The 13,149-nt window shown below is 31.7% G+C and overlaps 1 protein-coding gene across 5 annotated transcripts in view; it reads right to left on the bottom strand.

The window, feature by feature from the left end:
- Positions 1-7,668: 7,668 nt before the first annotated feature.
- The window catches only part of LOC147844603 (uncharacterized), a 240,158-nt gene continuing 234,677 nt past the window's right edge, over positions 7,669-13,149 (bottom strand). For 2 of the 5 annotated variants that reach the window (XM_088649935.1, XM_088649936.1), the window contains one exon: positions 7,669-7,837. In XM_088649935.1, the coding sequence (XP_088506061.1) occupies positions 7,734-7,837 (104 nt within the window). In that variant the 3' untranslated portion in view covers positions 7,669-7,733. Of the gene's footprint in view, positions 7,854-13,149 lie in introns of all 5 variants that reach the window. The other 3 variants (XM_088649938.1, XM_088649939.1, XM_088649937.1) reach the window with 2 other exon arrangements.

Genomic DNA, 13,149 nt, shown 5'->3' with positions numbered 1-13,149 from the left:
TGTGTGCTATAATAATAATAATAATAATAATAATAATAATAATAATAATAATAATACAACTAAAGGAAGAGGAAATAATCCACAACAACAATGCCAAGTGGATGTAAGGGTAATTAGAGGAGGAATGTGACCTGCGAGGTCACTTTACACATAAAGTCCAGGACAACAAAGTTGAACAATTAAAATAACAATTGGTGCTGAGCAAAAATAGCTGCTTGAACTTTATTTGCTCCTTGATGCTTTGTGGTGTGCCTATTAATATAATCATCAGATTCAATATGTCCTAGTATGACAAAAGGAGGATATGTTCTCTGATTTGGGCTTCAATAAACAGTTCCGAAGGGTTGTTGCTAGAGCGGATACGTTTGCAGCCGGAAGTAAACGCAAATTATTTCTATTATTTATTAAATTTCTCATTTGTTGTATTTTAATAACGTCTACCCCCACCACAACCCTAAACCCAACCGTCACAGTAATGTAAAAACTGTAGTTGTACCAAGTTTTAGTTATGTTATCTATTAAATTACCCAATAAAATGTTTTTTTTTAACGCCTACCCCCACCCCAACCCTAAACCCAACCCTCACAGTACTGTAAAAATATTAATTATTGTTAAACAGTGTCATTAAAAAAATGCTGCTTTATTAATGTGCATATCGCACTTCCGGCCGGCCGCATATCCGATCTAGACTTTACCGTTCCGAAGGCATTTGAGCTGCCATATTGAAAGGGATTATAGTGTGGACTTCTGTAAAGCGTCAATGTTGATCATGTAAAACATGCAAATTGATGTATTTATTTCATGGAAGAACCAGTCTGTTCTTTTGCGCTTGGTAAAATCTTGACTTCAGATGAAGAGCGAGTTCAATAACGTGTGTTGATTGCTTCATTCTTGTGTACGTTTTGCTATGTGGTGAAAATATTTGCTGCTGACAACACTCAGGAGAATTTCCAGTCCCGGCATGAAGCTTTAGTCACTCCTAAACATGATTGAGCCGTGAGGTAAATACACAAAAACCTGAAAAACCAGTTAGATGTGTGTGAGAGAGAATCCGGTCAGTATTACACACAGCTGAATATGCTAGAAGTGTGAAAGAACAAAATATCTGCTAATGGACAGTCATGAATGTGTGTTTTGTCAGGAACTGTCCACAGCTCATGATGCATTCATACCTTCAGCTTAGTCTCTATTTCAGAGGTCGACTCAGCGAAATGAACCACCAACTATTCTGGCATATGTATTACGCAGGGGATGCTCTTCCAGCCGCAACACAGTACTGGAAAACAACCATGCACACTCATTCACACACACACTCATACACTATGCACAATTTAGTTGATTCAATTCACCTATAGTGCATATGTGTGGACTGTGGGGGAAACCGGAGCACTTAGAAACTCACGCCAACACGGGGAGAACATGCAAACTCCACACAGAAATGCCAAATGATTCAGCTCATTTGAACTAGCTCATGATTCGTAGGTGTTTATTTACACTTTTGAATTGCCTCATGGGATTCGATCTCTGCTCTGACAACATGATTACACTGAAAATTTTACTTTTATTCACCTTTTTATTAGTTTGAAATGGTTTATTGTCTGGGATGGGACAAATTATAGTATAAACCTGGTCAGGAGGATCAAGTGCTTTATTTTTAAAGGACTTTTTGATAGTAAAAAAAAAGCAAAGGAATTTAGCTGCTTTTTAAAAGCAATCTTATATTTCCCCATCACATCTATGTTATTTTAAACACTGAAAATGTATATATAAAAAAAAACGTGTCATTCACTTTTTGCTGCTTATATTTTTTTAAACATTTTTTACTAAGGAATAAGCATCTAGCACTGTATGTTAATGGTTTTAAAAATATAATTATAATTAACAACATGAATGTTAACCACAATAATAATGATAAATAATAATAATAATAATAATAATAATAATAATAATAATAATAATAATTTAATGAATTTCTTGGCTGGAAGGGCATCAGCAGTGTGATGACATATGCTGGATAAGTTGCAGTTGGCGGTTTATTCTGCTGTGGTCACCCCTGATTAATAAAGAGACTAAGCTAGAAAGAAAATGAATGAATGAATAATGGATTTCTTCAACTTCTTTTTCATCTTGTTGCTTTTATTTTGTGTTTTTTGTTTTGTTTTTGTTTTTCCAAGTAGGCCTTAGGTACACTGTAAAAAAAAAATCCTGGTTGCCTTAACATTGTAAGCTGAATCAAATGAACTATGAGTTCATTGAATTAATTCACTTAATATGTTAAACTGACTTAAAACTGCTTGCATAACTCATAAATTAAGTTAGAACATGATTAACTTAGTATAGCGTATGAGCGTGAATGAGCGTGTATGGGTGTTTCCCTGTACTGGAAGGGCATCCGCTGTGTATGCTGGAATAGTTGATGGTTAATTTCGCTGTGGTGACCCCTGATAAATAATGCACCTACTGTAGCCGCAGAAAAATTAATGAATGACACAATTTGAGATTATTCATACCCCTGCCAAATTCTGACCTTAAGTTACTTTCATTTCACCAGCAATTTTAGGGGGAGCAGAAATGACACAGGCTACTCCTAAAAGATGATAAGACGATGTAAAAGAGGCATTATCGTGGGAAAAGAAATATGTATCCGCTTTCATTTACATTTAAAATAACTTGAAGTCAAAATTTGCCAGGGGTATGAATAGTTTCGGGCTGGACTGTACATTTAAAATACTCAGGCATTTATTTTTACTTGTTTTTGCATAGACAAGTGTATAATGGTATGTACATTGAATGTTAATTACTTTTGTGTGGTCACATAGCCAATTACTAATTGTTATGTTTGGCATTATTTTAATTATATAAGGTTTGAGCATGGGTGCAGGGTTATTTGTGTAAGGAATTAATTTTTAGCCAATAAATCTTGTCATTATTATTATTATCTTGCTTTATTTCTACACTTCTACACAATTATTCCTGGCAGCATATGTTTTTAGTTCATTGTAACTTATTAAAGCCAATATAGTGCATGTCTTTGGACTGTGAGGGAAACCAGAGCACCCGGAGGAAACCCACACCAACACTGGTAGAACATGCAAACTCCACACAGAAATGCCAACTGGTCCAGCTGGGACTCGAACCAGAGACTTTCTTGCTGTTAGGCGACACTGCTAGCCACTGAGCCACCATGCCACCCCCAAATGAATTATATCTACTACCAATAAGTAATGCTTAAAGGACAGTCAACCCACTGGCCGTAAGCCACTGACACTCATTACACAAAGACTGATAAGAACTTCTTATCTGAAATCATGAGAGTTGCAGGAATCCACAGCACTTATAACCTTTCACACATCCAGGCCTCCTTCTGCTCTGCTATTTTTGCTTCTTTGAGTTCTGCACGTTTGCTATTCAAGGACTGATTCAGGACAAGCATAATATTTGCTCTATAATGTTCTGCTGACGCTCTTGGCCAGAGGAGGCTGAATGTGCTCATCTGAATTACAGCAGTATTGGATTATGCAGCAAGTATGCTTATGAAGACCAGCTGTTCCTTAAACACACTCTCTACTGTCCAGCACACACACATCAAACACACATTCATACAGTTTGCAGCAGTGTGTATTACATCAGAATCAAACTTGCAGCAAAACACACCTTCTGCTCAAGTTCAGTTTTTATTAAGGCTATGAACAAACATCTTTCCAGTAATGTTAACAGAACCTTTGCTTAAAGCTTTTGGGTCTTTAATAAAGTACTCACAATATTAGCAAACACACACAGCCACAAACACAGACCAGACAAGGACCACGATGTTTGACAACTGTTCTCATATGTTGTATTATATGTTGAGACACTAAAAAAACCTAATACCTAGATATTCACCGCCTCAGTGCATGCTGAAGGTCCATGCAAAACATGTTTAATAGAAACATCTTGCATTTGTTAAAGGCACAGTTCCCCCAAAACTGAATATTCAGTCTTAATTGTCTTTAATTATTCATCCAAATAACCAAATAAAACCCTAAATCAATTAAAACCTGTTTAAGTTTCTTTTTCTTCAGGAGAAATCCTGAAGAAATTTGAAAGCCTGTAAGCATTCAAGTCCATAGTATGTGTTTTTTTTTACTATGGAAGTCAATGGTTACAGATGTTTGGCTTTTTTCAAAACATCTTCTTTAGTGTTAAACAGAATAAAGAAGCTGATAAAGGTTTGGAAGCACTTTAGGATGAAAATAATGAATAAAAATTTGGCTGAACGGACTCTTTTCACATTTCCGGGTTTCTCAGTGTGGAAACATAGAGTGCAGTGAATGGGAGAAAATAACAAATCATTTGTTTACAATCTTGTTTGCTAAAATATGAAAAGACTCGATGATGTTATCAAGTCTATAAAGGAAAAAAAAAATCTGTGACACTGATAACGGCAGCCAGAAGAGAGAACAACATTAAATGTACTGTCCTGCCCCAATACACTCTGCATTTCAAACACTTTGCACAAGCGGTAGTTTGCTCTTGTAATTTGATGCAAAGATGACATAATACATAAATAAATATAAATGTTCATAAATAAAAACAATGAAAATATTAAAAACTGATGACTGATAAACACGTCTTGTGAAATAAATCCAATCCAATAGGTCTCACACACTATGAAAACAACATAAGGGTGTCAAGCATTATATTTCAGAAGCTCCAGTTTAAAGCAGGGTGTGGCAAGTGATTTTAACACCAGTGTAAATACTGATGTCACATCCTCAAAACCAGCAAAGTGTGGCAGGAATGTCTGTCAGCTCAGGTTTATTAGCGTCAGCGCTGCTTAAATATTGACCTAAAGAAGTCAGCACTACACACGCTTATTTGACCTTGATCCTCACACACCAGACTGTAATTCTCCTTTTGTCCTCCTGGTGGCACTCAACAACATGCTATTTTCTAACGGGAAGCGTGTATGGCAAGCTGTTGTATCATTTATCAATAAAAATATTTATTTTGTCTTGATCCTACACTGTAAAATATTAGTTTTTGAATGTATTTTAGTTTACAGGGTGCTTTCTGTTTATTTAAGGTTGTGAATTGCATTATGGGAGTTTTATCTCTGCTCTGTCGACTTTTGATGTTGAAAATTGAATTCTGCAGATTAACAAAGTGACTTTTATTGACATTTTAATAGTTTGAGCCAAGATACTGTTGAATAAATAATATAGAGAGAATTAAATCTGTAAAATAATCTACAGGCAGTTTATTACAAGGGATTTGTATTGTAGTTTACAACATAAAACAGACAATATATCACTTCACATGATTAAAAATGCCAATAAAAGTCACTTTTCAACATTAAAGCTTTTGGAGGAAAGATCAAGATCTCATAATGCTATTTAAAAGCTTAATTAAATAATAAAAACACGAATCACAAAATACACAAAACTAAATAAGGACATATGTTTAATATATTTAAATAATAACTATTAATATAATTACAATTTACACTAGTGTAATAGATGCAATGCATACTAATCAAAAGTTGCTTGATATCTCACTGACAAATCCTCATAGAAGTCAATGGCAAAAGTGTGAAATTGTAACATTTTTACAAGTCAGGTCTGACACAAATGCTAGTCTCTATTTATTATGTATCTAACAATAAAAACAACATTGTAAATATTATATGATATATCAGTCCTGACAGCATATGTTTTAGATCATTGTAACTTATTAAACTAAGTTATTCATGTTCTAACTTAATTTGATAAGTTACTTGAGCTGTTTTAAGTCAGTTGAACTTAATATAAGTTCAATGGACTCATAAGGTTAATTTGATTCAACTTGAAAATTTAAGGCAACCAGGATTGTTTTACAGTGAAGTATCTAACTGATACAGTAGGTTAAAGTACTCTAACACTTACAAGTAACTAAACAACCATTACTAGCTAATGAAAGACTCTTAATGGAAAAGATATTAGTATAAATAAGTTCTAGTAAAATAAAAATAAAAAGATTCTAATATATATATATATTTATCAATTTCAATTTGAAGGCAATTAAAAACATATTAATAACCATACAAGAGAATTGACTTAACCTGAGAAAAATTATATTTTAAATAAGGAATTGTGCATCTGAAATCGTCATACATACATGTTAAAACTGCTTGCCATATACTACACAAACCCTAATCCACCCTAATCCCTCTGAGGTGTGGCGCCCTCTTATGGTAAATATGAAATGAAATCACTTTCTCCATGTGTGTATTTATTTCCTCATTTAAACTAGTATAAATTTATGCAAAAAATAAAAAAGATAAAAATTTGTGAAGCTAAAAACTAAATTAGATTTAATTAGTTCAAAGACAAACAGAATAGGTTTTCCTTAATCAAAAGCAAGCAACAGAACAAACGGCTGTTCAGTAATGTTTCCTCACCTATTTTTTGCAGTTTTAGTGACTAATATCTAATAACACTAATATTTTTTTAAAATGTTAAATCTTTGTAATATAATAAAATAAAATAAAATAAAATTGAATTAAATTAAATTAAATTAAATTAAATTAAATTAAATTAAATTAAATATAATATAATATAATATAATATAATATAATATAATATAATATAATATAATATAATATAATATAACATAATGGATGACCTTCGTGCTAGGGGAGGTCACAATAAATATTGACTTTAAAAAAATTATATATTAAAATATTTTTTTATATACTTAAATTGTTTAGGGTCAGTAAGATTTTATTTTATTGTTAATAAAAATAAATGTATATTTAAAAAAACAGTTTGGTCATAATGTTTAGTTTGCCCCTATCAAATTTAATATAAATAGATACAAACAAACTGACAAACACTTTACCTCATAAATATTGGCATTGCCATCTGGTAATTTAATATGTGATAGCTAAAATGCAACACACTATATAATATATCCTCCCCTTAGTGTGATATTACCACAAATGAAGAAAGAGGTATATTTATTGGACAATTATATTTCAAATACTAACAAAATTGCTATGAAATGTGCTCAGCTGATAAAGATGAGGTCACAATTATTATTATTTTGTGAATTTATTTTTCCTTATATATATTATATATTATATTTCCCAAATGATGTTTATCAGAGCAAGGAATTTTTCACAGTAATTCCTAAAATGTTTTATTTCGGCTAGAATAAAAGCAGTTTTCATTTTTTAAAAGCCATTTTAGGGTCAACATTATTAGCTCTATTAAGTCATATATGTTTTGATTGTCCTCAGAACAAACCACTGTTATACAATGACTTGTCTAATTACTTGCCTAATTAACCTAGTTGAGCTATGTCACTTTAAGCTGAATACTAGTATCTTGAAAAATGTCCAGTCAAATATTATGTCCTGTCATCATGGCAAAGATAAAATAAATCAGTAAATAGAATTGAGTTATTAAAACTATTATGTTTAGAAATGTGTAAAAAAAAAAAAAAATCCTCTCCTTTAAACAGAAATTGGGGGGAAATAAACAGGGGGTTAATAATTCTGACCTCAACTGTGGGTCAATAATGCTGTACAAAAGTTTGTCTGCTTAAAGGATGCTTAAAGCCTAAACCCTAAAATGTTCAATGTTCATATGATGTGTCCGTCAGTAAGTCTGATCACTGACATTATATGAGCTCCATGGGGTGAAGAAGCTGATACACGTCCAGGTCTGAAGTTACAGAGCCATTATTCTGTGTGCATGAGTGCGGATTTGGTTTCAGCATGTAAAATCACACTGCTGTTTGTCTTTACCTGTGCTCGTCTTCGGGTCTTCATCTGGTTGAGACCGCTGGGGACCGTTCTGTGAGGGCACTGTGCTGACTACGATGACAAAGCACTGAAACATAATAATCAGACAACAACTGCACACTCGGAAAGCCTATTGTAAAAGAAATTCCCAGAATTTCACAATTCAGTAAATTACATGAGTATTACTTTACACCATTGGTCTCAAACTGGATTCCTGGATTCCCGCAGCTCTGCACAGTTTTGTTCCAACCTCAATCAAGCACAGCTGATCCAACTATTCACAGTGTTCAGGAGTCTTCTCGAACACCTCGATTTGTTGGATCAGGGGTGTTTGATTAGGGTTGACACAAAACTGTGCAGAGCTGCGGGAATCCAGGAATCCAGTTTGAGACCTATGCTTTACAGGATTTAACTGTGAAATTCACAGTAATATGTTGTATTCAGAATTTGATTGTGAAATTAAGGCATGCAGCATGATTAATTACTGTAAAAAGAGCTATATCTTCTGCACACTGAAATACTGTTAGACTGACTGTGGTGTTTGTGCAAGACCCAGATATAATCAATAGGGAAGATCTCATTTGTTTTGTTTAGTTTTTCACTTATAGTGGTAAAGAGAAACGTACGTTATTGTAATTAACAGGAAATTATATTGTTATGCCAATTGCTATTTTCTTTTTTCCCCAGGTTTTGCAGGTTGCAATGTCTCAAATTTCGGTTGCCGATCTTAAGCCAATTGTAATAGAGTGTTTGGGCTCAATTTAGAATTTCCCCAACCAGCATATAGAGCCCAGGGGACCAGAGTAAGTGCTCCGATTTGGCCTTCTCTGTTCGTCAATTGTCATTTTCAATCAGAACTTTTGGGTATTTACAGTATACTGGGTTTCAGTTTTCCAGTGTGCTTATGTTTTAAATGGCACCTTCTGGTTGTTCAAAAGCTTTATGGAGTTTCAGATGAAAAAAAAAGAAGTTATTTTGAAGAAAGCTGAAAACCTGTAAACATTGACTTACATATAGGGAAAAACTAATGAAAATTAAGGGTTACAGGTTTTCAGCATTCTTCAAAATATCTTCTTTTGTGCTTAACAGACGAAAGAATCTCATAAAGGTTTGGAACCACTTGAGAGAGAGAAAATACTCTGTCAAATAAAATTTTTGGATGATTTATCTTTTTAACTATAATTAGGTTAACAAGGAAAGGTTAATTAGATGCCATTAGACAACAGAGGTTTGTTCTGTAACCTTAGCTGTTTCTATATTTAATATAAATATAATAAAAATAATATGTAAATATTATATCAAATAAATAAATATTTAATATATTTAAATATTTAATATTAAAATAAATATTAAATATTAGGCTCAAAAAAGTTTTTTTTTTTTTGCTGCTTGGACAAACTACTTATTTAAAATGAGTTGAATCAACACAATTCTTGGCAACCGAATTGCTTTATGTTCAATGCACTTCACTTAAGTTAACTTAATTGATTTGTCTTGGGACAACATGAAGGAATCGTGTGCAACCCATCATTTTTTAAAGTGTAAATGAACTTTCTCTGGGAGAATAATAGGAAATACACTGAAAAAAAATATTCAGAAATGATTCCTTTGATTTACTCATTTTTTTTACATTAGGTGGCTGTAAACAATTTATTGGGCTGATTTTTTAACAAACAAATTAAGTAGAATTTTTATTTATTTAATTTGTTTCAATTTAACACAAATACATAGTTTGCAACAGTTTTGCAGACATCATGTTTTCCAGTATACTGTGAAAATAGAAAAATCTCTACTAAACATGACTCAGGAAATAATTCTTATTTTTACAGTAGGGGGAATCATTTTGTCTTTAATTGTACATTATCCAATCTTGTTTCAGTTCTCTTCCTCTTCCTGAGGCTGTTTCATCTCAACAGAAATATCAGCCGCTAGACTGCCGCTGTTAAACTCCAGTGTGTGAGAACAGAGACTCTCAGAAAAGGAGAATAGAGAAGCTCACACTCGCTGACCTGGAAGAACTGAGCAGTGTCCTGCTGATCTGAACTGTGAACAACAATCTCTCATCAACACTGGCGTATGTTGGGAGACCTTTTCTCAAATACACTGTACAATATTTTATAATATCTGTTTTTAAATCTAAGTTGAAAAGTTACCTTTTTATTTGGCATTTTATTAATGTGAATAGTTTGTTTTAGCTACAATTTTATTTCTTTTTTTTTTGTGATTTGTATTGTGCAGCACATTGGTCAACCTTTGGTTGTTTAATACTGCTATAGAAATTAAAACTGACATTGACATTAATTATATTATTGATACAGTGAAGCCTACATCATATGGCTTAATATGTCCCATATTAAAAACTACAGCCATTAATAAAGCCTCATATGTATCTATGTTCAGGACAATGGGTGATTCTAACAAAAATATCTCCTGTTTTGTTCTTATATTAAGTCTATTTTAGGATCGTTACTTTTTAAATACTCATAGTTATTATTATTTGCATGCAAGATAGCCACATTGGGCTTTTTTATATAATCTGATTGGTAATTGCTTCATATAGAACAAAATTTTCAATTCCAAGTCAGTTATAGGTGCAATGTATGCTTTAACATTTTAATATTACTGTATACTATAAAAATAATAATAATAAATTTAATAATAATAATATAATTATTTAATAATAATAATAATAATAATAGTAATAATAAATTTAATAATAATAATAATAATAATAATATTAAAAATAACCATACAATTTGTTAAATAATATTAATAATAATAATAATAATAATAATAATAATAATAATAATAATAATAATGAATAATGATAATAATATTATTAATAATAAAATAATACAATTATTTTATAATAATAATAGTAATAATAATAATAATAATAATAACCATACAATTTTTTTAATAATAATAATAATAATAATAATGAACAATGATAATAATAATATTAATAATAATAATACAATTATTTAATAATAATAATATTACAATTATTTAATAATAATAATAATAATAATAATAATAATAATAACTATAATAATTCTATAAACATTTTTACAGCTTAATTTCAACTCCCATTTCTATTATTTAAATAAACATATAGACATACAATTAGAGTAATCATAAAAAATATCGGAAACAATTGCAGGATTTGTTTTTTAACAGCGTGTTGAAATTGCTGACTTTGAGAAATGAAAAATTGGGAGTAATGTGCATATAAACAAAATAAACCCAATCCTAATTTTCCTTAAAATAGCAATACTTTACAGATGAAAAAACCAAAAACAACAAAACATTTATGGCATTATTATTTTCACCTACTTTTTCAAGTGCCTTGTACTTTGTTTTTGTGTATAAAGCATGATTAATTGCATCCATAATGAATGCTCTGACAACATATGTGTGTGCATTATATTAAACTATTTACTTTCATAGCTATTTTGTATATTGATATATAATTTGAATCATATACAAATACATTTTATATTTAAATATAAATAAATATTATCTCAAATATATGCATATACATGTGTGCATTTATACTGTATATACATAATAAATGTACACACTACACACACCATTAGGTCAAAACAAACGTTTACTTTGGATGCGATTATTTTGGATACTTGAGTTGCTGTTGACTTTCATAATTCATCATCATTTGAACGCTCTTTGACTGCCTGCACTCATCAAACTATCTTCTTTTCTATCTTCTTTTCACAGAAGAAAGAAGCTCATACTAGTCGCAAACTGGTTGTAACTGATGCCAGAATATTCATTTCTGTGACAACAAAACCCAGCAGCACCATCAACACATCACAGTTCCTTTTACTGTATCATGTTGTGGCGAGTCAGCCTGAAAGAAGAGAAAAAAAAAGCCAAAGCTGCAGCTGCACGAGACCCTGCGTTCGACACTTTGAATATCGTTTGACTATTGAAATAAAAATGTAAATATTGTGTGTGTGTGTGTGTGTGCCGAGAGTGAGAACTGCTTATTGGCACCCCGGAGAAACACTTCCTGAAAGCCATTCATTCCACACACACACACTGATTACAAAAACTTGAGGTTGTTTCTAAACAGATTACTAATGATTCGCAAGGGAATGAATGGATCCATGCGCACTGCTCATTACTGAAACAGCAGATGTTTTCTTCCAAGTGCTTAAACTTAGGGTGAAAGAAAGGCAGCAGGGGTATTTAGTAAAGCCCAGTTAAACACTAAAGCAGATTAGAGTCTATGCTTTATCCTTTACTTAAGACAACGTCCTTATGGTGATCTTAAATAGTACCATGCATCCATTGCTTTATGAAGAAATGTAACTGAAAAACATTATTCATTGAATTTACAAAACTTTTCTTAAGGTTATTTATGTATTTAGGGATATTTCGGCTTGAAAATATTAACTTAAAATAACTTTAACTCATCTAAGTTGAACTAAACTAAATTACCTTTTCATTATTTTGATTACTTTGAGTTCCTGAACCTTATTCTTCTTCAATTATCATGAAATAACTAAGTATAATTTTATTTTTTGTGTATCTATTCAACTACGCTGTAAAAAACCCAGGGTTCCACACGATTTATTCCAACACAATCTTACGGCAATTCGTACACTGTAAAAAAATTGCTGTGATTTCAACGGTAAAAAACTGTAAAAATGCTACAGTACAAATCCGTTACCTGGTTAACGGTATATTTCCTTAATATATACGCCGAATAACCGTAAATTGACTTTCCCAGAATTCCCTGCATGGCACATAACTTTTTATGCATTTGGTTGACATTAATATGGATCTTTTTAGTTGTTTTCCCATCAGTTATGTACATTAGAGATTTATGTTACATCTAATGTTGATAAACAATGTTTATTTCATGACTTTAATTTTATGCGTGTTACCATACTGGTGTTTAGTAGCTGTGTGAATGACACTGAGCACCTTCTATATGCTGATAGTCTTTTCTGCTTGTGGGAAATGTTGATTATGATGAGCATTGGCTCATTATGTAACTTCATCATCACCACCTGCATGTGGGTGTGCTAACGTGTCTAACTTTGTAACAAAAGATGTGTAGATGTTGATCATTCAAAATACAGACATATTACCTCGATAAATTATTAAAATACGGTAATTTACCGTAAAAATGAAATTTTTTTACCGTATGTTATTTTTTACCGTAATGCCGTTTTTTTACCGTAAATTTTACAGATTTATTTTTTACAGTGTAACGTTTTCATTTAGTGGCTAATTCGTACAAATTTGTACGATCTAATTCGTACATTTTAGTACGATTTGCTCATCCCCCAATGACGGTTGGGTTTAGAGGTGGGGTTAGGTGCCACGCCTCCTTTTTAAAATCGTACAATTTC

The sequence above is a fragment of the Danio rerio genome, chromosome 4 (genome assembly GCF_052040795.2).
Source record: "Danio rerio strain M-AB ecotype USA chromosome 4, GRCz13ab, whole genome shotgun sequence".
NCBI lineage: Eukaryota > Metazoa > Chordata > Actinopteri > Cypriniformes > Danionidae > Danio > Danio rerio.
The sequence above is the reverse complement of the archived record's forward strand: the minus strand, read 5'-3'. Positions and strand labels throughout refer to the sequence as shown.